Source organism: Balaenoptera musculus, chromosome 6, assembly GCF_009873245.2.
Source record: "Balaenoptera musculus isolate JJ_BM4_2016_0621 chromosome 6, mBalMus1.pri.v3, whole genome shotgun sequence".
Classification (NCBI taxonomy): domain Eukaryota; kingdom Metazoa; phylum Chordata; class Mammalia; order Artiodactyla; family Balaenopteridae; genus Balaenoptera; species Balaenoptera musculus.
In genome coordinates, this window is record NC_045790.1 from 57,818,286 (window position 1) to 57,845,690 (window position 27,405).

At 37.6% G+C, this 27,405-nt stretch overlaps 1 protein-coding gene across 36 annotated transcripts in view; it reads left to right on the forward strand.

Annotated features, from left to right (window-relative positions):
* The window catches only part of PTPRD (protein tyrosine phosphatase receptor type D), a 2,174,486-nt gene that overhangs the window by 2,046,792 nt on the left and 100,289 nt on the right, over positions 1-27,405 (forward strand). For 19 of the 36 annotated variants that reach the window (XM_036854271.1, XM_036854269.1, XM_036854274.1 and 16 more), the window contains 3 exons: positions 753-767; positions 5,004-5,116; positions 18,025-18,122. In XM_036854271.1, the coding sequence (XP_036710166.1) occupies positions 753-767; positions 5,004-5,116; positions 18,025-18,122 (226 nt within the window). The remainder of the gene's footprint in view (positions 1-752; positions 768-5,003; positions 5,117-18,024; positions 18,123-27,405) is intronic. The other 17 variants (XM_036854278.1, XM_036854279.1, XM_036854298.1 and 14 more) reach the window with 2 other exon arrangements.

A 27,405-nucleotide genomic window follows, 5' to 3' on the forward strand; every position in this document is an offset into this window, starting at 1 on the left:
TGAAAGTGTCTATGAGAATGAGCTGCAAGTGTTCCCAGACAGCAGCGCCTCTGTGACTAGGAAAATATCTGTCATGTCAGAGGCTGGTAATAAAATACTTTTCTGGATTAGCACAGCTATATAAATGGGTCATGCTCTGTAGATTTATAATGATGAATATTATATTTTCCAAAACTGAAAATGTATTTAATCTTTTACTAGAAGAAAAAGATTTATGATCACCTTACTTGTCAAAAGGTGTTTGAAGAAATCATTTCTCCCACTTTATTACCTTGTGGTGTATTATGCAATTGTGCAAATTTCTGTGCAGGTCAATGCAATTTGCAGGTATTTTAAATCATTAAAGGAATACTGTATCTCTTAACTGAAGACTCTTTATCTTAATTTCTTATATGGAATGAGGTTATATTCCCATTAAGTACATTAGCAGTTGTCTCATGGCATGTTTTGTAAAAATCAAATTATATCTCTACCATCAGACACTTCCTGCGATATAATTAACTGTGGTAGTGTTTTGTAGATTGACATTAACACACACACACAAATGTTTTGCTTAGCCATGTACGCTTGTGTCCTCCATTTGCTTCATGCTTAGGGGCCTTTAAATATTTTGATATGCTATCATTTTGTAATGTGTTATATATCCCTGATTCTGAGCACTGTTAAATCTTGGTTGTCATGGTTACTCTTGTTACCATTGGCCAACTAACATTTAGCCTTTCTTTTTCTTTCTTTGCTGCATTAAAATGGAGCAGTAAACCTGACAGGTGAGGAATAGAGAACAAACCCCTTTAATGCTCAGTACAAAAAAAAAAAAAAAAAAGATACGGGTAGACTTTGGAGGTATTGAGGGGGTGAGGGTGGAGGTTGGATATAAAAGATGAAACTGGCAAGGGGAAGATGGATGAAGCCTAGATATATAAAATAATTTTGATATTAAAATGATTTGGGGTAAATAGTTTGTCTATATATGAAGATAAAATAGAGTATTTAAAGCCACATTTAGAAGGTAGTAAAACCAGTCTGTAGTCAAGGTTAAATGAGCATTTGTATGTGTTAATGTGAGCCATTTTTGTTTTGTTTTGTTTGTTTTTACTGAAAGTTTGATCTCAAGACACTTTGTACAGGAATACTAGCGTTCTCACACCCTGCTAATGTTGATGTCAGTGCCTTAGTGAAAACTTATATTTAATTCCAAAATATTTTCCCTGTCTTCCAGCCTTGAATAATAATAGCAATAATAATAATAATACCTATACTGCTTGATTATTTATTGATCAGTCCAAGCTAACCTTTTAGCTTTCTAACACATATCTAGATATCTATATATGAATTCCTGATTAAAGTTAAACTAAGAAAAGGATCTCAGTGCTCCTCTAAGCTGCCTTCCTCCCAACGCTGTATTACAGATGCTTCTCTATGAGCGGCCCCTGGGCAAGTAGCAGTAGCATTACCTAGGAGCTTGGTAGAAACACAAATTCCTGGCTCCCCAATCCCAGAGCTACTGAATCAGAAACTCTGGGAGTTGGTCCAGCAGCCTGCCGTTTAACAAGCCCTCTTAGGTGACTCTGATGGACACTAAAGTTTGAGAATTACTGCTGTATTATTGTCCCTAAAATCACTTAACGCTGGTCAGCAAGCTGCATTACACTTTCACCGGCAGGAAACGGACTACCTCTGAGAAGGTGTGCTTGCCATTAATCCAGCAGAAAACACATGCAAAATAGTTCTTCTAGCCCAAAGTCAAAACACTTTGAATCTACTTAATACACTCAGAGACCCACCTTCTCATTATAACACTGTCCACATTTCACAATTTCATCACTACCTTCTTGTTCTATTAAAATGAGAGAAATGGGCCACAATTTAGCTATCATCTTTTAACACTCCTTCTCTATTTTGTAAGTGAAGAAATTAAGAAAGTTTGTAGTTGACTTACCCAAGGAGATTCACACCAATAGTCGTGGAGTTGGGGTTCCATTCTTAATGATGTCAGAATCGTTAAGTGTCCGAACTGATTTCTTTGAAATCTCTATGAATATTCAAATAAATATATTTCTTCCAAAAGCCTGTACTCGTATGTCTGAATATCTTTGTTCCAAGTAAATAGATATGATCTGCCACACGATCATCCTTTTGTTTTTGCTCCCCACTTTACCTGTAGATAAGAGCCAGGTGAGAATAAGTGAAAATAAAACCCCGCTTAGACCACAGAGCAGCATTTTTGTTGTACAGTATTCACAGCCCCCCAAAAACCACATATTTTTACGGTATTAGCAGTTTCTGCCATATCTGAAATGTCATGTGATCTTCTATTTGCTTTTCACCCAGATAACCCCTGCATGTGGTAGATACTTCTCACAGTGAGAAATAAACTTACCCTAGGGCTTTATAATCCTAATAGAAAAAATAAAACGGCGAGGCAAAATTCAGAATCTGTTTCAAGTCACTATTTGTTGCTTTTTTCTATCAGTAGATGAAAATGAGAATAATGAGACCTCTGAAAACTTACCAGAAAAAAAAAAAATGTTACTCCTTACGTTCATGTTGGGCCTGATTTAGATCATTATACGCCATTTAATACTTTGCAACAGTAAATTCAGTTTTTAAAAATGACTACTGTTACTGATGATGACCAAACTCTTCATCTTGCAAATCTTCCTTAGAAATTCTTTGTTAGAAAACGAACATTTTAACACATTTCTGTTTAAAAATAATGCGATAAAGAGTGTGGGCAGCCAGAATTACCCATGTTGTGATCATCAAAACTAAATGAAGCAAAATAAAATTTAAACAAACAGCTGATTTTCCTAGCTGGCTAGGACTTCTGGAGTCTGATTTCTTGGAGATTATCTTACTTGGAGAGATTTAGGTGAGGGAGATGTTAGTTATTAAATGTCAGGACACCCCTCCCATTTATTACAATTATGAATTGTAACTTCAGTCCCATGCTCTGGGCTTTCCAAGACTCATCGGGCAACAAGATGGCATTTTCAACTTCCCTGGCACCAGAGCAACTGAGTAAATGTCTTTAGAGAGTATTCTTTTCTTTCCCTGTGTCTCACATCACTCAGCCTGGCCTCAGTGCAAAGGAAGTTAAGGAGGGTGTCCCACAATATCTGCAAGAGTGAGGGTCTCCTTGCCCAGATATTTCTTCATGTGGTTTCCATAATCCTGCAAGAAAGACTGTAGAGCCATTTTGAAAAGGGATAAAAATCCAGTTTTCAGTCATTGGATCTGGCACATCAGTAAAGCCATGTGCCAAATTGTGTGAAAAGACCAAAACCTGAAAAGGGCCACTGGGATTACTTGGAGAAGACCAACCATATGTTTGTTACACGTGGGATTGATTGGCCACACTCGGTGGTGTCTCATTAACCCATTTAGATTCTGCATCTTCGATAGTAAAACATCTCTCTGTATTGTGAGGCACATACCCACAGCAAAAACACGGCGACATTTTCTATTGTGAAAGTGGTCATCATATCCTTCTTTCCCATTGTCTTCCTAGCCCCTTTTTCTCTTCCGTCTCATATCTCTCTGACCAGTTCTCCATCTCTTCTTTTCCTTTCCTTCTCATTTTCCACTCCATATAACTGGAGCTGCCAGTACCTTTGGCATGCCTCCAACTCACTGCTCTCCTCCGATTGGTAGTAGGGCTTGGCAGTATGCTCTGTCCTAAGGCTATACCTGACACTTTTAGGTGGAAACAGAAAATCCTGAGACAGGTTAATCCAAGGTTCTGAGAGAGCAAGATGTCTAACAGGACTCACCCCCAAAAATTCATTCCACTGAGGATGTTTTGCTGAAGGCATTGCACTTGAGCAAATCAAGTGTGCTTTCCCTTCACATCAATCTTCCCTTCATCCCCTGGTTGGTTTTATTCTATACAGATGAGCAGAGATGGAAAGAAAGGCTATTTAACAGGAGCCCTCTGGCTAACCGTGGAACGACCTGGGTGGCACTGAATGAGAGCCCACTGCCACAGCAACACTAACGAGCTGTACCACCGTCATAGCAAAAAGAGAAAGGGAGAGTTCCTAAATACTGCTGCACCCTTTCTCCAAATAAGAATGCCTTTGCTCTGAGCTGGGGTGAGATGCTAGGATTATGCCCCCGGCCTGGAAATTGCTGGAATGTGTATTTGGAATAAAGCACTGTTTGAAAAGCTCTCCATTAGTTAAGTGAGTTTTTAATCTAATTCAACCTTAAAGAAAATAGCTAGCTACTACTCTGTGATTATTTGTTTGGGGGAAAAAAAAAAGGATAAAGAAATCTTACGAAAAAACCTCACATTTCTTGCCTAGACATTTATTAAAATTACATTATGACACCTTAAGCAAAGATAGTTAGCTTGACACCATAAACGGCCAACACTGTTTTTTTCCTTGGAATTTGGAAAGAGAAAAGGGATGTTGGTTTTTTGTGGTCCTGATTCTCCTCCCAGGTATTAGGTTAACTTGAAATCTTAGAAATGCACTTACTGTCTTTATCTGGTTATGGGAAAATCCAGGGCAGGTCCACCTGGTAGCCGCCAGTCATGTATCCTAAAGGGAAAAGGAGGCAGGCAGATTTAGCTGTTTAGCTTGAGGCCCAGTAGTTTCTATGAGTTTTTTCCCATGGTAACCACAATTTTAGTATTGGTTACTAGGGTTACTCTATCCTATTCCTCACAAATAGAACTAGTGGATGAGGGAGAAAAGCTGAACAAGTTTCCAAACCTATCTCACCAACACCTCCTTAAGCCTAAAGGCAGAATCACTGAATTATTTAAATCCAGAGATAAAGGAGGACTTTGAGATGATCCACTTAAAAATTTCGGACCTGAGGAAATACTGTAGGCTAGGAGAGAAAAAAGTAACCTGAACAAAGTCACAAAAGTCAAAAAGTTTTAAACCTGAAAATGGGGGTGGGGGGTTAGGAGGGGTATAACTCTGCTTTTTTTAAATCTGTTTCCATTTTTTTGGTTGTCTTACTCTTAAATTTTTATTCTCTCCCTATAGGAAGAGGGCAGAGTCTGATTCTAGAAAGAGCAGCATACCAAACAGTAAGGAGGTCCCTTCACACCATCCAACAGACCCAGTAGAACTGAGGCGCCTTAATTTCCAAACACCAGGTAAGAGGCATGACTCCTCTTGTCCGTAACACAGTGTTTACTCAAAGTTTTATAGCCCCGTTGATACTGCCTTGAGAGGTGAATAGATCACTTTATTTCAAACAATTCTTTGTCCTCCTCTTTTACTTTACTATTATTGAGACTCACCAAAACATATGTCTTGAAAGGAAATTACATTCTTTGTGTAAATCTGAGGTGGGGTGGAAGAAAGAAAAAAAAAATTTTTCCCTTCAAATTTTGGAAAAACTATAGTCTTAAGAATATCTACCATTTTTATGGGCTTAGCATAGTTGATTATTTTCAATGACATCTATCTGGAAAGAATTCAGTTTCTCATCTTATAAAGCAAATGAATGGATGGATGGATGGATGTTACCTCATTCATCCCATTGGGAAAGAATATATATTTTTTCTCTTTCCCCTATTAATTTGTGTCTGTGTTACTCTGAAAGAAAGGGGAAGGGAGGGAGAAAAACAAAATGAGGAAAAAATTTGTATCTTTTAAAATATTACCGAAACTAAAATCTCACTGACCAATTTAGGTTTCTTACTGGGGAGACACACTAAGTGACTGAGGATAAGAAAAACATGTCTGTTTCTTAAATTAAAGAACCTTAAGTGCTTCAACAGAGGAGAAATATTATTCCTGCTGAGGGGCATTTTGTACAGTATTGTTAATTCAAGGCTAGCTCTATTTTGCTTTCTTTCACCTAAATCTTATTTATGCCAAATGAATGGCAAATAATGAAGAGTAGAGAGAGCTAAAAACGTAAAACTGAGTGGCACTGTCTTAATACCTGATGATAATGGACAAAATTAAAGAGCTGATCTAAGAAGTCTATTTGATTAAAATTTGATGGTAGTATTGCACCCCAAATTGTTTGAAAGTTTTTTTGTGTGTCAAATGGATATTCTATTCACAGTATGGTACACCACAGATTTTATTAAACTACACATTTGCAGTGAATTGCTTTGAATTGAAAATACACAGTTTATTGTGTTTAGCATATTTTTTTATCTTACATGTAGATATGTCATAGTAACTAGAAACTATTCCGTTAAAAGAAATGCCTGGCATTTTTTAATGTGGCTATACAAGTCATCATAGAAGTGGGTTGTTTTTTAAAATTCTATCTCAAATGAGGTTTGTTCTTTAAAAAGCAAAAGATATACCTTCATCAGCATAAAAAGTAAAAGAAAATTTTCACATGGCCAAAAATCTCCCGTATGGGAATTTATTTAAAAGGCTGAGTATAATGATGACAGTAGCCCCAAAAGAAGAGAGCCAGTGGGCTTCCCTGGTGGCGCAGTGGTTGAGAGTCTGCCTGCCAATGCAGGGGACACGGGTTCGAGCCCTGGTCTGGGAGGATCCCACATGCCGCGGAGCGACTGGGCCCATGAGCCACAACTGCTGAGCCTGCACGTCTGGAGCCTGTGCTCCACAACAAGAGAGGCCGCGATGGTGAGAGGCCCGCGCACCGCGATGAAGAGTGGCCCCCACTTGCCGCAACTAGAGAAAGCCCTCGCACAGAAACGAAGACCCAACACAGCCATAAATAAATAAATTAATTAATTAATTAATTTAAAAAAAAAAAAAAAAAAGAAGAGAACCAGTGGGAGTGCTATCCCTCACCACCCCCAGCGCCATCAGAGAATGTTTCCAGGCATAAACACATGAATGGCAATTGTGTAGAAAGGATTATTAGCAGAGTGCTGGTGGCTGCAAGTAGGGAAATATAAATGCCTTTAACCAAGACACCTCCATGTTCAAGAATTCTATAAAGAATCTAATTTCCCCAATGTATGTGGGAATATGAGATCCATTTATAGAGAGAACCTGCTAAATTCCATATAAGTCACTGGAAAGAAGAATGAAGGTTACAATTGAAGTGACATTGCTTATATCACCCATGGCTTTACCAAATTAAAACGGGGACCTAGGTATATAAGAAGGTATCATTTAACTAATATCAGACTTATCACCTCAAATGGATAGTAGAATAAAGTAGGAAAACAGTAAACAGGACAGAGGTGATTTAGTAGAGGAAGAGCATAGAACAGGAGAAATTGTCCCAAGATCCGAGCACATCTGTTCACTGAGGCAGCATTATGTTGTACTCAGGTAAGCAGTCTGCTTAAGCCTGATTTGTTGAAATAGTCTACTTGCCTCCCAAGCTCTGTGATGTGGCCTGCTGTCCTGAAAATTTGACCAGTGTACACAGAAAATTGTACCTAGCTGTCAATGTGAAATTCATAGAAACGTTACAGTTTTCTTCAGCCAGTATGGATTCCAGCCAGTGGCTATGAATTTCCTCAATTACTTGCCAACGGGATGAGAGCAGAAGTTGGGATTGTTAACCAAGTAAATGTGTTGTGCTATTTCTTCCTCCCTGATTCACAAATAGCCAAGGGCTTTCCTGGATGATGAAATAAAATGATCCTTTTATTCTAAAGCACCTTTCTTAGGCGTTGCACAGGAAACAATTGTAATTTTTACTTATTTTTTTGGATTTTAAACCATTCGCCCTTCACTTTTTGAAATGTGCTTTTATATACATCATACCTTTGGGTATATAATTATCCACAAACATTATAAAATTTGACAGTGTTTCTTAATGGCATGCATAAGTAGGGAATTAACAATCCAGGATTTTCAATGAAATCAGAAACCTGTGATTTATATAACCAGCCCCTAGCACAGAACTGGTTCATGAAAGCAAATTGATTTCCACTTCTGATGGGTCTGTTGTAGATGACAAAATGTCAAACTAACATTATCACTTGAAATTCAGTAGGTCTTTCAGACGGTAAAGGAAACATATTGCTTAGTTCACTGATTCTTAGTTCTACTTTCCTTTAAAAATATTCACCTTGTGAATGAAAAATCTATTTACATTTTAAGTTACTTATTCTTGTTGGAGAGTCTAGGTTTAAAGAGTCAGACTTTTTTTCCCCAAATTCTGCTTCATATTTAAAAGATACTGAAACATACATTTTAAATTTCATATAAATACAGTATTCTGACATTAAGTACTTCAAAGAATTCTTTCCTTAATTGCAGTACCACAAACACATCTGTCTCTGGGTCAGGGAAAGGAAAAGGTCAGAATTTTGTCCCTTGCCGCTCAGCTAAGGCACAAAGTCAAGACGGAGAAATCTGTTCTTTTCCCAATAACCATCTTTGTGAGGCTGTGGGGTGTGGAGAGAAACATTGCTTTAGCACACTTCCCAAATTTGGGGTGATAATCAAGTCCCTCTGTTTGTGAAACGCTGTATTCAAGCAACTGAACAGGACGAGGAAGGCTCATGCTTTCCCAATTAAAAGCTGGTACCTATGCTTGTAGGTATTTTCCACGAATATATTTATCTGTCTGTTCAGATGGCAGTATACAGCCAGGTTGTATCTGCAAGAACCTGAACTACCTAATCTCTTAGGAGAGTATGGTTTACAACATTGAGTCATCAATTACTGGTGTGTGGGGACAGTCAGAACTGGTGTGGAATGTGTCAGTTGAAGTAGCATTGCTGTGTCACCAGTGACTTAGCAATGTAAAATTGAGAGCTAGGTGTAGAAGGGATCATAAGAAGGGATCATTTAGCTAAGGTGAGACTTATCACCTCAAGTGGGTAATGGAATAAAATGGACTAAATGAGTAAATGAGAGAGGAGATGTAGTAGAAGAATTTTCTAGAATTCTTAACTGCTCAAAAAGTTTTTACAAGCCTTTAAGATCTGTGGAGGAAGGGAAGAAAATATTCACTTATAAAAGATGCTTTTAGTGAAACTTCTATTAAGCCTGACACATCTTTGTAGACAGTGGGAACTGGGTATGTGTTAGGATGGCTGAGAGATGAGTTACATGTTAAACAAAAGTGAACTCTTTTTGTTGAGAGGAAAGCTTTTCTTTTTTTCTGTTAAAAAAAATTTCCAAGTCATTTTATAATCCCCCCCATCAACATTTCTTAATTATGTTTATTGAGGAAAATTTTTTAAATAGAAAATAAGCTTGTTAACAATTGTTACACGTAGGTTATGGCTATACAGTTGTGCATTATTTACATTTTGTGGTGTTTGAAAAGTTTCATAAGTTGTAAAAGGCAAAAAAAACACTTTTAGAAAAGAAAAATTACTCTTCATCTCACCACTTATTTTTCTTCTTTTGAATATTTAAAATAAAAAGTAAACGATTTCCTATAACTACTCCAATTTGACCCTCCAGAAATATCTATCATATAGAGCTCCATGCATATCCTTCCAGAATTTTTAATATGTATATACAGTTCTTTAAATGATAAAATACATAGCAGGTATATAGACAGATGCATATACATGAAATTTCCTGTTTTAACATTTAACTACATAAAAATAGACCTGTTTCCAAGTTACTGTATTAGGTTTTACCTCCTTTTTAACAGGTGAGAGTACTGACGCTATTCTGTTCTACAGATGTCACAAAATATATTAGCTCAATCCTCATTAATGGATGCTAAGTTATTTCCTGTATTTTGCTTTTACAAATAATACTGTAATGAGCAGTACTGAGCCCAGATCTTTTCACATCTTGTTGTTATTTCTGAATGATAGACACCTGGAAATGTGATGGCAGAGTCCTAGGGTAGGCACATTTACCATTTTGATAGAGACTGACAATTACAAATATTTTTGAAGTATTGTAAAAAGCTTTCACGTACCGAGTAGCCCCTCTGGGCAGTGGCCTCTAGAATTGCACAAAATGCCTAAGATAAATATAATACTGTCAAAAGATGGTGATTTATCAGAAAACCAAAGAAATGACTGATATGTGTTCCGATTTCTACTTTTTCCAACAAAGCAAATTTAGAAGTTCAGCATCTTAAAGAAATAAGCTTTTTTTCTAGTGTAAAAAAAGGTGTAAAGGAACATATAACTAATCGCATCATATGGTACACTAGTCACCACCTTTCTTGGTGCCTGCAAACTTCTCCCCAAGGACCAACCCACTCTGGTTGGTCCAAAGTTTTTAGAATTTTCTTTTCCTGCAAAATTCTTTCTCCCAGTATCTGTACCCCTTCCTCAGAATCCTCCCGTCCCCCACCAAAAAAAAAAATTTTTTTTTTCAAACAAAAACAAAACTCTACCGTTAGGGGCTTCCCTGGTGGCACAGTGGTTAAGAATCCGCCTGCCAATGCAGGGGACACGGATTCAAGCCCTGGTCCGGGAAGATCCCACATGCCGCAGAGCAACTAAGCCCGTGTGCCACAACTACTGAGCCTGTGCTCTAGAGCCTGCAAGCCACAACTACTGAGCCCACATGCCACAACTACTGAAGCTCGCGTGCCTAGAGCCCATGCTCCACAACAAGGGAAGCCACTGCAATGAGAAGCCCGTGCACCGCAATGAAGAGTAGCCCCCGCTCACTGCAACTAGAGAAAGCCCGCACGCAGCAACAAAGACCCAACACAGCCCAAAATAAATAAATTTATTAAAAAAAACCCCAAACTCTACTGTTTGTACTTGCACCTTTTAGGAAAAGAGATTTAAAAATAGATGCTCAGATGTTACAACATAAAAGCCTCATTTTCATTTTGTGGATGACCTTAATATGTTTTGCCCTAAAGCATACATGGATGGTAGGAGATTGATGGGCTGTGAAAAACAAAAACAAACTCATAAAAAGTTAACGTATCAGAAATAGCAGTATCAGCAGCAGAAATGTCTGCACAGCAACTGAGTGGTTTTGAAAGCTCTTGAGACATCTCTTCCGATGCATTAGTGGTGTTAAATGGATCAGGGCTAACAAGATCCATCTTTATATGTATCTCCTTATATTCATATTTTGTATTGTAGGAAACTAAGGCATACGATCTAGATTAAGAACACCTGATGTATTCTTTTTATCTTATATTTCAGAAACATTGGTTCATTGAATCTATGGTATATAAATGGTATATTTCTGATATAAAGAAACATAGTTTGTTCCAATTCTTCAGTTTGAGAAATCCCACATAAAAATGATTTTTAATTATGCCATATAGTGCTTACCTGAAAAAGCACTTTCCCTTATGATGATCCTAGTCATGGATTAAGTCAGACTGTCACTGTTGTACCAACAAGCAATTATACCTTACAAATCAATCTTGTCCTTTGTCTTTAATTTACCATTCATTTGTGAGGCACATTGTAAACATAGAGTTATCTGTAGTTATTCAGGTTAGGCTAAGTAGTACATATTATGTTAAAAGCTGAAAAATATTTTATAAACTAAGTTGCTATGATTTATTAAGTCAGGTAGGTATACTTCTGATTTGATGAACAAATTAACTTCTCCCTGTTCCATGACCACAACCTGTTCTTCAGCCTTTATCACAATTTGTTGGAAAGGAAAACCATGAAGAGAGTATTACTGCAATATCACACATAAATATTATCAGGAAAAATCATCTAAAAGATGTTCCACCACTCTTAGTGACCTCAAAACCTCCACTTAACAAAACTGTTATAAAGTTGTAAAGTGCCTGTTGGCATTTAATGCAAGGTTAAAAAATATGGCAAGTATTTGATAAACATTTCTCTATAGATAAAAAAGTCATTTGAAACTTACTGTTGGTTAGATTACTGACCGAGTAAAATAGAACATTTGAAAAGCAAAAACATAGTAAATTAGGGTTTTAAAAAAAAAAAAAATTGCTGCTGAATAGCACTACAGTTTTTAACATGAACTAAAGGTATACATGCAAAATATTTTCATGGAAGCTCACAAAGTCTTGGTAAGAAGTAAGTAAAAAATGCAGGTGTGTATAAGTGCCCTTTACCTGTTCCCCACCACTCACACAGGCATACCTTCTAAATGAAGCTAGTATGTTATTGACACATTTTCTCAAACCGAGGGTAGTTTATGTTCCTTTGGTACTGAATAAATAGCCCGAACAGTTTCATAAGCCCATATTTATGTGCATGGCACCACTCTCCCAGGGGTGTTCAATGATTTCAGAGACAGCATGGCATAATGCGAAGTTCTCTAAATGAGAATTGACAAGGTCTGGGATCAAATTCCCCATATAGCCATAGTTTTACTGATAATGATGACCTTGATCAAGTCCTTTCACCCCTCTGAGCTTCATTTTCCTTACTGGTGGAATTAATGCGAGAGGGGAGGGGAGGATAGGTGAACCCACAGAGAGTGAACCATGCGAGAAGTATACACTGTCCCATTCCCCCCACCCCACCCGTGTCTCTCCCAGTGCCTGTGGACACAAACATGCTGCCTGTCACTCTCAACCTTCTTTGATTTTAATTCACACACCAAAGGAACATTTTGCTCTTCTAAAACAGAGATCACAATCTTGTTAGCCAAATGTGGCCTCCAAAGGTCTTTTCTTTGACCCCTACTGGATCTCAACAAAATTTTGAGTCAGTAGTGAAAACAGAGGAAAGTCACATCATTATTTGGGTTTTCAGTTGCTGTTGAGAGCCTGAGAAGCCTCACCCTCTTGGCTCTGTAGTACTACCTGGAAGATATCTGCTAGAGCTTTGCACCCTGCTAGAAGTTCTCCACAGTCTACACCAGCCCTAAGGATGGCCCTGACATTGAGACAGAGTTCAGTTGCCATTCATCTAAAGCTTATTATTATTACTTTTTTAAAAAAAGAGAGAAATATTTCTCTTTCCTGAGACTCCACTGAAAGTAGAGAAATGAAAGACAGCTTGCTGCACAAAAGGCTCCTTGTTGGGCTTCCCTGGTGGCGCAGTGGTTGAGAATCTGCCTGCCAATGCAGGGGACACGGGTTCGAGCCCTGGTCTGGGAAGATCCCACATGCCGCGGAGCAACTGGGCCTGTGAGCCACAACTACTGAGCCTGCACGTCTGGAGCCTGTGCTCCGCAACAAGAGAGGCCGCGATAGTGAGAGGCCCGCGCACGGCAATGAAGAGTGGCCCCCGCTCGCCGCAACTGGAGAAAGCCCTCGCACAGAAACGAAGACCCAACACAGCTAAAAATAAATAAATAAACTTATAAAAAAAAAAAAAAAAGGCTCCTTGTTGCACAGAAATGGGGAGGAGTGCATTACTTGTGAAAGTGTTTACTGTTCAGTACCTGGTTATCTTTAATCATTTACCTAACCGACCTGGCCAATTGAGCCACTGGAAACCTTGACCCCTGCTTGAGGAGATTGTAACTTCCATTCTAGAAATAAAACAGTAAAGATGCCAAAACCACTTAAGATTTTGTTATTGACTAGATGGGCTAAAATATACAGGTCACTTAACTTTTCTAGACCTCAGAGCCCTCTTGTATAAAATGAAAATGCTGGACTAAGTAACCTCTAAGGCACCTCTCAGCTTACAATGCCACGATTTTAAAGTTTTACATCTTATAAGGAAGCCACCACGCAGTTACTGTCACAAATATTTACCCTGTTAAAAGTAGCCGTCATGTTTTTTCCTCCAACCTAAGGCAGATTTCAGTGACTACATCTGTCATTTTTCAGGTTGACAGTGTATATTGTCGTATCATAGCTTCAGAATGAAAACTCTGCTCAGATGTAACGTGTGCCTTTAAAATGCATTTATGTCGTGCATTTGTAGCTTTGAACTGATGAGGTCGTGACCCTGGCAAGTCCTCATCAGCTGTGAGCTGCCCTTCAAGTTCTTGTTAATAATAGCTAAAGCACTAAAGCTTGCTAATGGAGACTTAGAGCAGATTCAAGGCTATCACCAGGAGAAAGCTGATCTCATTCTCATAAACTCTGATTCTTGCACGAAAAAAGTAAAGTTACAGCCCCCTGCCCTCATCAAAAATTCCCAAAGGACTGAGACTCATTACCGGGGAACTTTAAAAATATCAATGTCTGGCTCCCCTACCCAGCTATTCTGAGTTAATTGGTCAGGTGTGCAGCCTGGAAGGAAGGAATTTTAAAACACCTCAAATTGTGCTAATGTGAAAACACTGTTCTAATAAAACGTGGATTCACAGACTGTGAGCAACAGCCAGGTTGCCAGACAAAAGATTGAAAATATACCACAGTGAGGTCAAATTCATAGTTTTCTTAGTGTCTGCTTTTTCATTCAGATTCTAACATGCTTGATTATATACTGTAAAAATTTTTTTCCAGGTTGGACAATGGAGCAGTTTGGGGAGAATTGTATAACACTATTTTGCAACAGACCCTTGGTTATTATTTTCTGATACGACCTAGAGTTTCATGTTAAATAATAAATGCTGGAGAAGATGTGGAGAAAAGGGAATCCTCCCACACTGTTGGTGGGAATGTAAATTGGTGCAGCCACTATGGATAAGAGTATGGAGGTTCCTTAAAAAAAACTAAAAATAGAGTTACCCTATGATCCAGGAATGCCACTCCTGGGCATATATCCAGAGGAAACTCTAATTTGAAAAGACACATGCACCCCAGTGTTCACTGCAGCACTATTTACAATAGCCAAGACACGGAAGCAATCTAAATGTCCATCAGAAGTTGAATGGATAAAGAAAATGTTGTATATATATTCAATAGAATACTACTCAGCCATAAAAAAGAATGAAATAATGCCATTTGCAGCAACATGGATGGACCTAGAGATTATCATACTGAGTGAAGTCAGCAGACAGAGAAAGACAACTATCATATCACTTATATGTGGAATCTAAAATATGATACAAATTAACTTCTTTACAAAACAGAAGTAGACTCACAGACATAGAAAACAAACTTAAGGTTACCAAAGGGGAAAAAAGATGGCGGGAGGGGTAAATTAGGAGTTTGGGATTAGCAGACACAAACTGCTGTATATAAAATAAGTAAACAACAAGGTTCTACTGTATAGCACAGGGAATTATATTCAATATCTTGTAATAAACCATAATGGAAAATAATATGAAAAAGAATATGTATAAGTATAACTGAATCATTTTGCTATATACCAGAAACTAACAGAACACTGTAAATCAACTACACTTCAATAAAAAATAAAATAAAATAAAATAATGAAAAGGAATAAGTAAATAAATAAGAGTTTCATGTTAGAGGAGTTTCACCCCACGTTTATTCTTCAGCATAATTTTTATGTTGACATTTATTCGTTTTGAATACATGATATAAGATCATAATTTGGTTAGCTAAAGAAAATTGTATTAAACTTAATTCAAAAAGTTGACAATTCAACTGCATATATTTTCTGTTTTGTAGAATGTAAATGCTCCCCACCCCTCAAAGAAAAGATAGTTACTTTTAGAACCTTTACATATGAACTACATCCACAAGACCCTTCTCTGCTCAGACATCCTATCTACTTGAGGAAGAAATGAGTTATAAAGAAGGAAGTGACTCCAGAATTTATCTAGCCCCACATTTTTATTTCACAGATGAAGAAATTGAGGTGCTTGATAACAAGAAGTTTGTCCCTATTCGTAGATGGCAGACCTAGAAGTAGAACTCACATTCAGTATACTAGTCCATGATTTCTTCTCCTGAACCATCAGATTCCCACAAAGCTTTCCTCCCCTTTCTGTGAAACATCCGTTCTGCCATTTTTACTTGTCCTAGAACTTGAGTGCAATACTGTCAAGTCTTAAATAATGATTCTTGAACGCCAGGATATCATTGCATGTGATATATACATACCCTGAATTAGAATGTAATGGATCAGTGCAGGTTTGCTTGGATTTCTCTGTAATTAGCTTCCAAAGTAATACTCCCAGACCACGTGCCAGTGCATGCCAGAAGTAAATATGCTGATCGCGTCTTTGGTTGATGATGATGGTCTTCTACTGCTGTTATACTAATACTTTTCCCATCTCCCACTGGCTTTACTTTTTGCAGCTTTGAGCAGTAATTCAATCCCCTACGCCTCCCTGATTGGCTCTGTGTCCTCCCTCTCTAGCCAAACCACCACTCAGTCCATATATGATAATAACTCTCTCCCACGATTCGCTCGAAAAGGTCTAAACATCTTTGTCTCTATTATTTTCTCTGTTAAAGCACTGTAATGGATGTCCACATCATTCCATTTCCAGATAAGCCTAGAGTCTCTTGTGCCTTTGCATTTCCACTCTTGTCATTGGGGGCGCCTCATCTGGATAAGATCACTTTAGTTATTAGACCACCGTCACCCACCCTTTCCTTCCACAAAATGTAAATGAGTTCAATTCTACCATCTATAGGGAAAAGTTTCAGAAATGGGTTCCAACATTTAGGTCCAAATGCATAATTATATCAGCAACAAACAGTTTCTACTTCCAAGCCGACTCATTTTTATTGGCTCTTCCATTAAGATTTTAGCTGACTGAAAGCAGACTTTCACAGCCATGAACACTAAAGTACCACCTATCACAGCACAGTGCTAAAATGATTGGAAGAAGCAAAATAGTTTTTTACCTAACTTACCAAACCATTGATAATTCAGCATTTGAGACAAAGGAACTCACTGGGTGGCTTTCAATAACAGCACAATATCTAAAATACCCATAAAGTAATTACACATTGTGTTGACTTAGTGGTCACCATACCACAGCCTGACACCCTCCAAAGAGTCCCCGGGATGGCAGAATGTCAACATGGCTTCCAGTGTGAGCCCCTCCCTCATTCTTTTTCTGTGTCAGAGGCTTCCCTGGGGGCATGCTAGTTCACGTTTTTCTAGTCAGCTGGAATTTGCATCTGTAAGACATGAGGTAGCAATGCTCTCTCATGGTGCTCTTGAAAAATTAATCAGAAGAAGTAAAATGTAAATCACATGAAAAGTGAGAAACCATTGGAAAGACACAGGAATCAGCAAAATTGGTGGATTATTTTTAACAGAATCTATGAATCTAACATACCTTCAGCTGGCAGACTGAACTAAGATGTATCACCCACTGTCATTGCTTTCTTTCTTTTTCTACCTTCTTTTTCCTCTTCATCCTTTCACCATTTGCTCCCTTTCCTGCATTCATTTCCCATTAGTGGACAAAGATGTTTACACCTGAAGTGGATTGTAGGTTTGCTGGGGGTTAAATAATGGGGGCTTGGGGCAAAATACCACAAAGCTGTCAGTCTGGCCATCAATAAATGTCCAGGAGAAGGCTGCAACCCAATCTCTACAATCTGCTACGAGTGAAAACATTTTTGAAACTCAGTTTGGTGTCTGATTTTGTCATCAGTGATTATTGTCTATGAGCTGTGGTGCATGTCCTTCTTTGTGTCCATATATGCATGTGAATGTCAGTCACCTACAGGTTTGTGAAATATTAAAGCGATCTTAATCTAGTCACAATGTATAGTGGATCCTGTAAAAACCTGCAGCATTTTTATTAGGCTTTTTAAAAAGTATATCAGACTATCCATTTCATTTTTATTTTTAAACAAATTCATTCTGTTTTATTTTATTTACACCATCATTTCCTTTGCAGGTTCAGATGATTCCGGTTACCCTGGTAACCTTCATTCTTCAAGTTAGTTTTCCTTGATTACGCATAAGTCACTTTATGTTTCCTATCAAGCTATTACGCTTTTCCTTTTAGGGCTTTCTCAGTATCTGTTTTCTTAGTTCACTTTACACCATTTAATTCCACACAGTTTCCATTTCACACAGTGCAGGAGAAGGAGTTTGAAATGACATAACAGTCATTACTCAAAGCAGAAGTTGACATCAAGCCTGACTGTCAGTTTTCTCCACGAGCTCACTGCATTGATTCATAGCACAATAACGCTTTCTTTCACACTAGGAGTGTTAGTTTGGGGATTATGCTTGGTAGCTTTTCATTTGGCTACAAAATTCATCCTTCCAGAGCATGTCCTGCTTTGAGTAACCAAACTATCTGCCTGCTTCCTCATATTAAACATCTTTACTACTCACATATTCTCAGGCCATTTCTAACTATAGTATTCTCTATATTTTGGAATAGTTAGCGTCATTTTCATTCGTTTTCAAATGTCTTTATTCTTTCCTTTTAATAGGTATGGCTAGCCATCCTCCAATACCTATCTTGGAACTCGCAGATCACATTGAAAGGTTAAAAGCAAATGACAACTTGAAGTTCTCCCAGGAATATGAGGTAACTGAGTCTGTTTATACTTGACAGTATTTTCAGGAATTGCCCCCCTCTTCTTTTTGACCATATTCTTAAAAACTAACTTCAACAGTTCTTTTTCATTTAAATATGACTCAGCATCTGACATAAAAGTTTATAACAAATAGCCAACTTAAAAGTATCTGTATAATTAATGTAGTAGTTGTACTTTGAAAGGTGTTGAATTTATTTATATGCGTTTGGTATTACTTAATGAGGTTGATTTATGTTTCCTGATTTCAAGTTCATAGACTATACTGAATGTATAAGCTTCCCAGTATACCAAAAGGGTGCCAAATACACTGATTTATGGTCAGAAGGCTCACTGAAAAAGAAATCACACGGAATAAGCAGATTTCCCAGTACTCTTTTTCAGTTTTACATGGCCTAAAAGCTGTAATTATTAAGTACCTACACATGATTTTGCCATTCAGTCTAAAATAATATTAGGGCTAATATTAAGATAGTAATATGTTCGCAGAAAGCTGCCTATTTTTGAAGCAATGGTGAACTTAATGGTATCTTAAACTTTCAGAATGCCTAAAGGTTGTGTGTGAATCCTTGATGAAAATGAATAAAAAATTGTTGTTTATGTCTGGGTATTTGGATATTGTGGCATTTATCAAGCAGAAAGTTGTAAAACTGGATCTTGGTATGGTATTCCTCAGCAACAGGGACCCATAGTGAAACCAGTGCATGGATTATTTATAACTAAATGATCATTTATCTTTTAGATCAAGTTTAACTTAGCGTAAGATTAACATGTCCAACTAAAATCTTCTAATTGTGTCAAATAACAAAACTGTTTGGAACAGTTCAAATTCTACCATAAAGAGTTTCTGATTTACTTAATGGGAGTCTTAAAACACAGTCCTTGTTACATCCTTTGGTTTCTGTTTTACCAACCTGAAATGAGGCTGATGGACTAGATATCTCTCAGTCCCTAGCAGCTCTAACATTTTGCCCTGTCATATTCGGTTAGAAAACCGTAAGAGGAGCCCTAACCTCAAGTGGCTAGAGGGATATCAACTATGTGAAGAAGCTCCGTGTAAGAGAACGTAGCGCAGTGGTGCCTTCGGCAGTCTGGATATTTGCATGGACTTTCTAAAGTCTTTAAACATTCAAATTTTGATTATTTAAATTATTGCGCTGGCTAAGCAAAACTTATCTGTAGCCCCATGTACCCTCACCTTCAAGAGCTGGTAACCTTTTATGCAATTTACACACTCCAGCATCTTTGTCAAATATTTGATAGAACGCAAAGGAGATTGTATTTATTTGCTCATTGGTTGAGTTACATTTTCCTTTATTCTGTTCTAAGCATTTAGGAGAACATTTTCAATTTTAGGAAACACATTGGATTGTGAATTGTCTTATTTTCTAAATGGGCTGCTTCTTATTTCTTTCCTGTTCTTCCTCTTAGTCATAAAGGCTCTTTTTAAATTATGCAGTATTCTTTAAAATAGTTTCTGTAGTTTCTGGTTTGAGGCTTGAGGCTGAAAATTGAGTTTTAAAAAGAAAACAAGGCATATGATGAACGCCATTTGGGGCAACATAAAAACTCTTAGTTAAGTGTTAGTTTTCAGCAACCAGAATCTTTCACTCCTCCAACCTCCTCTTTATTGTTATCATGAGTGTTGTTATTGTTATGCTTAGTGTTTCGCTATGTGCGATATGATGGGTCACAAAAAAAATAAAATTGATAGCTCAACGTGTTAATAAGCTATTAATTGTCAATACCATTGACAGTATTTGCATCATTCAAGCAATCTCAGTTGTATGCGTTGACTACAATAACTGGCCTCCTTTAAATATGGAATTTCTCCAGAAATGCTACATGCAAAGACACTCTAATGATACTCATTTAGCCATTAGATTAGAAGTGCTCCTTGAAAGTAGTTACGAACTGCATGCTGGCAGCACTCCCGTTAAGAACTCCCCCAGTAGCCGTTGACATGATAGCCCACACTGACTACCGTTTATCACAACGATGATCTGTGATTAAAGCTCTCTGGGCATGAATTGACTCTACGGTGCCTTAACAGCCATGAAGGGGATATTTAAGTGATGTATTCCTCTGTGATAATATGATAAAGACCTCTACATAATATTTTAGGCCATGAGCAACACATTGAAAAAAACATTTTTTTTTTGCATGTTATCTCCATATAAATTTGAATAGATTTTTCATTGGTTTTCAGTGAAGAAAATGGAGAAAACACAAGTCATTACTTTCAAACATGTAATTATTTTGGCATAATCACTATGGATTAATGTTTACTCAGACCTCTCAAGATGGGTAAAGCTAAATTTGTTACTCTGATTCTAAGACTAAAGCAGAAGTTAAAGGCATGAAACCTGTTTGCACTGATCCTGAGGTCAGGATAGGAGGAAGTAGGTTTAAATTGTAGCACAGTATTATTAGATCATGTGAGAGACTTCCTTTACTGTAAAGAAAATTGGACTCAGACATCGGATTCAATGACAGCTGGAAGAAGGAACCTGAGAAATTAGTATAACTGCATCTTGAAGGTCTCTACAATTACTTTAGGCTTTTATTTTCTGCAATGCGACTGCCAAGTCCTACTAGAATTTAAGTCCAGAATTTGAGGATGGCATCTAGAATGCAGGGAACAAAGTCCTCCTTAAATTTGGTATCACTGTCAAAGTCAGTACATCAGGCCAGTGAATGTTTAGACTGATTCAGAATAGTTGTGTAGGTCTTGCCAAATAAACTCTTAGCCAATACCTATATATGGATCATTTGGAAGCCTAATTAAAATCCAGATTCCTGGTCCGAACTTCAGAAATGCTGGTTCAATAGTTCAGCCATGTCAATTAGAAATGTCCATTTTATTTCTTTTTCCCCAGTTTTACTGAGACATAATTGAAATTTAACATTGTATTAGTTTAAGTCATACGATATAATGATTTGATATATGTGTATATTGCAAAATGATTACCACAATAAATTTAGTTACAATCTATCACCTCATATAGCTACAATTTTTTTTTTCTTGTGATGAGACCTCTTAAGATCTACTCTTAGCAACTTTCAAATATACATTATTGTTAACTATAGTCACCATGTTGTATATTACATCCCCAGGACTTATCTTATACAGTTAACCCTTGAACAACATGGATTTGAACTGCACGAGTCCACTTATACATGGATATTTTTCAATAGTAAATGCCAACTACAAATTACACATTGTATTAACTCCTGCATTGTTCAAGGGTCAATTGTAAAACGGAAGCTTATACCTTTTGACCACCTTCACTCATTTCTGCCATCCTCCACCCTATGCCTCTGCCAACCACCAATCTGTTCTCTTTTTCTAAAAAAAATTTTTTTCAGATTCCACGTAAGTGAGGTCATACAGTATTTGTCTATCTGGCTTATTACATTTAGCATGATGCCCATGCCCTCAAAAGTCCATCCATGTTGTTACAAATGGCTGAATTTTCTTTAAGGTTGAATAATATTGTGTGTGTGTGTCACCTTCCAATCTCTCTCTCTCTCACACACACACACACACACACACACACATGACCCTCCGACCTTCATTTCACCATTTGCTAAGATGGCAAATACATCTGTGTATGAGACGCATTTGACAGGCATCGCAGTCAGCATTACCATTATCAACATCATATACATGAATCCTATTTATATTAGATTGACTGTAAGTAACTACAGCCCCTAGAGTTTGCTTCATGGAAAGTAAAGGGTCGTTTGTTTTATCTATTATCTATTATAAATGTATTTATTTATTTATATAGAGCCAAAGGCTACCCATGCAGGTATGCTTCAAGAACTGTTATCTAAAGTAAGTGAGACAGAGAAACACAAATATCATATGATATCACTTATATGTGGAATCTAAAAAATGTTACAAATGAATTTATTTACAGAACAGAAACAAACATAGAAAACTTATGCTTACCAAAGGGGAAGGAGGGAGGCCTAAATTAGGAGCTTAGGATTAACAGATACACACTACTATAAATAAAATAGATAAACAAAAAAGGTCCTACTGTATAGCACAGGGAACTGTATTCAATATCTTTTAATAATCTATATTGGAAAAGAATCTATAAAAAGGATAGAGAGAGAGAGAGAGAGATAACTGAATCACTTTGCTGTACACCAGAAAGTAACACAACATTGTAAACCAACTATACTTCAGGAAAAAATTTTAAAAAGAACTGTTATCTGAAAGTGGAGGACTGTAGAGATTTTCCAACACGCTCTCTGAAACTCTCATCTTTGTGTTTTTCTCTGGGCTGCTCTATTCTTTCCCCTGTACAGGCCAGCTTCTTCTGTTTCACCCACCCACATACAGAAAATATATCCTTTGATCATATTTTCTTTTACATAGAGTCCCCCTAAAGAAAGAGACAGAATTCTTCTTGTCAGTCAAATTCCAAATGCCAGAGAACAAACTCTGAACTTCAGTTGACTCATTGGGCTGTGGAGACACATGTTAGGACATAGCTGCTAACAGCCCATCCCTTGGTTCCTTCCTTGGATTGAAGAGAAGAGCAAAGTTATTTCTGAGCTGGAGGAGGAACCAATAATTATCCACCATACTGCCGCGGAAAAGCACCATGCTAAGTGCTGAGAGGAATATAAAACTTATAAGAAACCTTTATTTCCAGGATGTCTAGAAGGCAAAATTAGATATATACCCTGTCCCCCACCCCGCAAAAATACTAAGAAGACCATCTAGAAGCTAATCCTAAGTACTAATGCAATGTTGTTGGGATTCAGTAAAGGTCAGAGTGAGGTGAAGAACCGGGAAAGGTACTGAAGAAAAGGTAGTGCTGAGAGTATAACTAGGAAGAACAGGAGGTAGGAGCATTTTGTCAGGGGGACAATGTACTTCAGGCACATTATAGATTTTACACCTTTTATTTTCTACGTTGAGAAAATAATCCCCCTTTTAAACATAGTTACAACAGCAAATTTTCTTCCAAGTTCCTAACAGCTGACTTAAAAATTACTTTTTGGACCACAATCCATCCTGCCATGGCAGTTACATAGACATGAATAGTCATCAAACATCTAATTTCAAATCTGTCATCACTAGGTCTTTTTAGTGGTATTATCTTAAACATATATATATATATATATATATATATATATATATATATAAACTACTACTATATCCAGTATCTTGTAATAAACTATAATGGAAAGGAATCTGAAAAAGAATATATATATTCTTTGCTGTACACCAGGAAAACTAACACTAACACAATTGAAGTAATTAATACTTCAATTAAATAAATACAATAAAATAAAACTCAACTACTCTGAAGATCAGTTTTTTTGTTGCAATCAGAGAAGGGCGAGAAGCTGTGGTTCACAGAAGGCCTATCAGAAGGATACCTTTGACCTATTTTGTTCCCACCACAAAGTCCGGTCCCAGTGTCTTTGCTGCCATCTGTGGGAGGTGTATTATCTTTAATCTCAGCACCCATGTGTCTCCAACATTTAGCATCCTAATGTGCTGAGAGTTTCTTCCTGTACTCATGGCAACGCTCTCACATCTCCAGTCTGTACAGTCGATAGTGAGTCTCTTATCTGAAACATTCCAGATAACAGTGCTCTGTCTTTCCATTTTAATGACAGCATGTATGTGGCACCTTTGTCTAATAAGCTAAAATCTTCACAATACTGGTGAGACAGGTAAAGGAAAAAGATGTATTACTTCCTCATGAATAATGAAATGTATCAAGACAGTGCTAAGATATATAGAGACATTAAAAAACATTGCTTCGATCCTATTTTTAAATGATTAGAGCTGGAACAGACCTCAGAGATCATGTAGTTTAACCTTCTCATCTTAGAGGTAGGGAACAAGAGATTGAGAAAGGAGCGACTTGCTCAAGATCACACACCTAGTATGTGGCTGAACCAAGCCACAAATTCACGCCTTCTTGTTCTTAGAAGAACACCGTACCTTAACTCACCTGCTCTAGACACCAAAATATTTTACTGTTTATTACTTACTATGTGTTGATTATAGAGTCCGGAAACCTAAGTCTTCAACTAGATCAATGTTTATACTAAAAATTTTTGTGAAAATGTCATAGTAACCAATTTGCGTTGCATGATTATCCCTGGGAAAACCAGTAGTTTTTCTATGACATGCTAAGGACACATTTCTTTTCTCCATAGACAGTTTCTTCATTCCCAGTGGTAAACGTTATATTTCTCTACAGAGGGACAAATTGTCTGTCATCAAAGCAATGACCACAAAAGAAAACATTTCTGTTTTCCCTAGAAAAAGGCTCTTGATGTATCGGGCCACATATGTGTGCCAGAGTGCATTCATAGGCAGAAAGCCTTCATTGCTCATGTTTTATAAACCTCCAAGCATTCATAAGGCAAAATTACTTGTCATATCTGCTTTCAACTAATTTATAATTTATGTGTAAACTCATGACAATGGACATGCATTAGAGCATCACAGAGATGCAAACAAGAAACCAAACACACACACACGCACACCCCTCTGACTTTTTGGCTAGCTTTCGATGCACTGAATTTTTCTTCAAAGTGGCTCCTCTGTCTTTCTGAAGTAAGAAAGTGGTGGCTGACAGAGATCTATTTTCATCTTTTATGCGGAGTTGATGAGTGGAATTGACCAGGGAAAAGCCTCCATTTGTAAATATTTTTTGACACGAGTCACAAGAGATTTTTTTTTTTTTTTAGTTTTGAACAAATTATGGTGGTTTGTGTAATAGATGAAAAAAAATGATTTTATGAAATAAAAAGTAGTAACAACCTTTTCATACCTGGGTTAGATACACCAAGTTCCACTTCCTTCCTTCAGGGGGGATGAATGGCAGAATTCACTATTCCAAAGTGGAACATCCTGATACTGTAGCAATGGGGGTGAGAGTAGGGGAGTCATTATCTACTTTCTTAAGAACATAGCAGTTTGCCTGCTTCAGATTGGGTCCAAACCCCTCTGCATGCCGCTCAGGGCCTTGTACTCATTGAGCTAACAGTGTGGGCAGTATGGCACAGTGGCTAAGAACACAGGCCTTTGAGTCAGGCTGTTTGGCTCAAGCTGTGTGACCTTAAGCAAATAACTGAACCTCTCTGTATTTTACTTTATCTCTAAAATGGAAGTAATCATAGTGCCTACCTCATAGATAACTAAAAATAAATTAATACATATGAAATGTTCAGCAGAGTCCCTGATACAAGTGCTCAGTAGTCTGAGTAGGTACTATTTCATCAAATAAATGCCATCAATTTTAAGATGCACATTAATTTCAGAGATGTTAAAATGTGAACAAAATAAATGTCTTTGAATCAATGAAACCTTGGCCTCTTCCCATCCCTGTCATTGGTCAGACCCCTAGGGCTTTGCTGCACTCAGTTAAAAAAAAAAAAAAAAAAGTCAAAGAAGAAAAAAAGAAAACTTGCTAGTTTAAACCAGTGCAATTAGCACTAGGTTGCCCTTTCTTTTATTCTACTCATTTCCTGTGTTTGAATATAAGCTTCTCCTGGTCAGGTGTTATGCCTTCTCTGTATGCTGTTGACCACATGGCCACAAGCTCACCACTGGGCCTTCAGCAGATGATTCACCAAAGTGTGTGTCTGGATTGATTTCTAACTAAATTTACAGTTCATGGAAACTCTTTGTTGTGCTCCAAATTGCTAGTAGGAACAACAGTAGTGAACAGAACAGTGTCTTTCTGTAAAAAGAGCTGCTCTTCTCATCCCCACCTGATTTATCAGCAGTTGAAGCCTTATTTTCAGACCCGTTTCTCTCAGAAAATAGACTGTTATTATCTTTAGACAGTACAGAAGTGAATGCATTTTAATGCAGACCCCTCAGATTTAACTCAAACGTACCTACTGATTAAACTCCCAGTACGGTTTTTAGAGTAAAGATGGGCCTGCCGGCTGGCAGTCTGAGAAGATGCTTTCTTTGTTCGTAGCTAAGGCCGGCCTCATCAAGTAAGATAGAAAGGCACAGAGAGTCCATTCCCGGCTGGCTGCCATTCTGCATCTTGTAAACAAATCTAGCAGCACACAAAGACACAGCAGCTCACCTTAGAAGTAATGTTGCATCCAAAACCAGGGTGTGTGTGTGTGTGTATAGTCTTTTATTCTTTCTGCACTTCTGTGGCTGTGAGAACTCAAACTGCAATCAAATTCTCAAGTTTCAAAGCTTATTTTTATTTGAACTTCTTTAATGTTCTTAGACCCACTTTTTAAAAACCTCAAACATTTTCCTTGCCAAGGTTAAACTCCATATCTTTTATACTTGAGCTTTTTATTTTTTCTTCTGGGAGGCAAAGCGGCATCTTGGGGGAATCTCATGTAACTTTAGTTTTCTGTTTCTCAATCCTTGTTCTCACACAAGTTTGCCATAACTAATTGGCCCTTAACCATCACTGGACATTGTCCAAATTGTCTTTCCACCTGCTCCCATGTGGAGCCCAAGGCTCTCAGGAAACAATTAATCCTGAAGTGTCTCTAGTTCCAAAGCAAGCTTTCAACTTCAAAGAGATGATAGCAAGAACTAAAAAAGAGACCACTTTTTGAGTTTTGTTTCGATTTTAAAATGAAGTTGGGGTTTTAGGGCCAGAGTGATAAGTGTGCACTTAGAGGGTTACGATAGCAGAAGCGGGAACGAGCTTTGAAGTCAGGGAAAACAAGGTTCATATTTTGACTCTGCCAATTAGTAGCTATGCTGCTTGACCCTGAACCAGTTACTGCACCTCTCGTGGCCTTGGCTCTCTCTTATTTAAGATTAGAATATTAGTATCTACTCATAAGGTTGTTAGGAAGATGAATATATGTTAGGCACCTGGCCTCTTGCCTTTCTGCTTCTTTACGAAGCAAGCATGCAGTAAACAGAAGTGGCCCACGATGTTGTGAACTTTAATACTCACGACCTACCTATTAGTCACTGAATAGCACTGAATTTGTTTCACTGCTCATTTTATCTGCTATAATATTCCCTTCTTCTTCCGCCAAAAAGAAGCTCTATGAAAGCAATTAGGAGAAGGTGAGCGGTGATGAAGACAGAGCATGGCTATGTCTGCAAAGTTCTTTTCACATTTCATACGTAATGGAATTTCTGGAAATTAAATCCACATTAAGTATCCAGAAAGATTCAATTTCACTGATGAGTAGAACCTGTCCCCCTGTCTCTGCCATGAATTTGAATGCCACTAGACAAGCTGTTTAACTCCCCCATCTCAGTTTCCTTCTTTATAAAAGGAGCAGTTT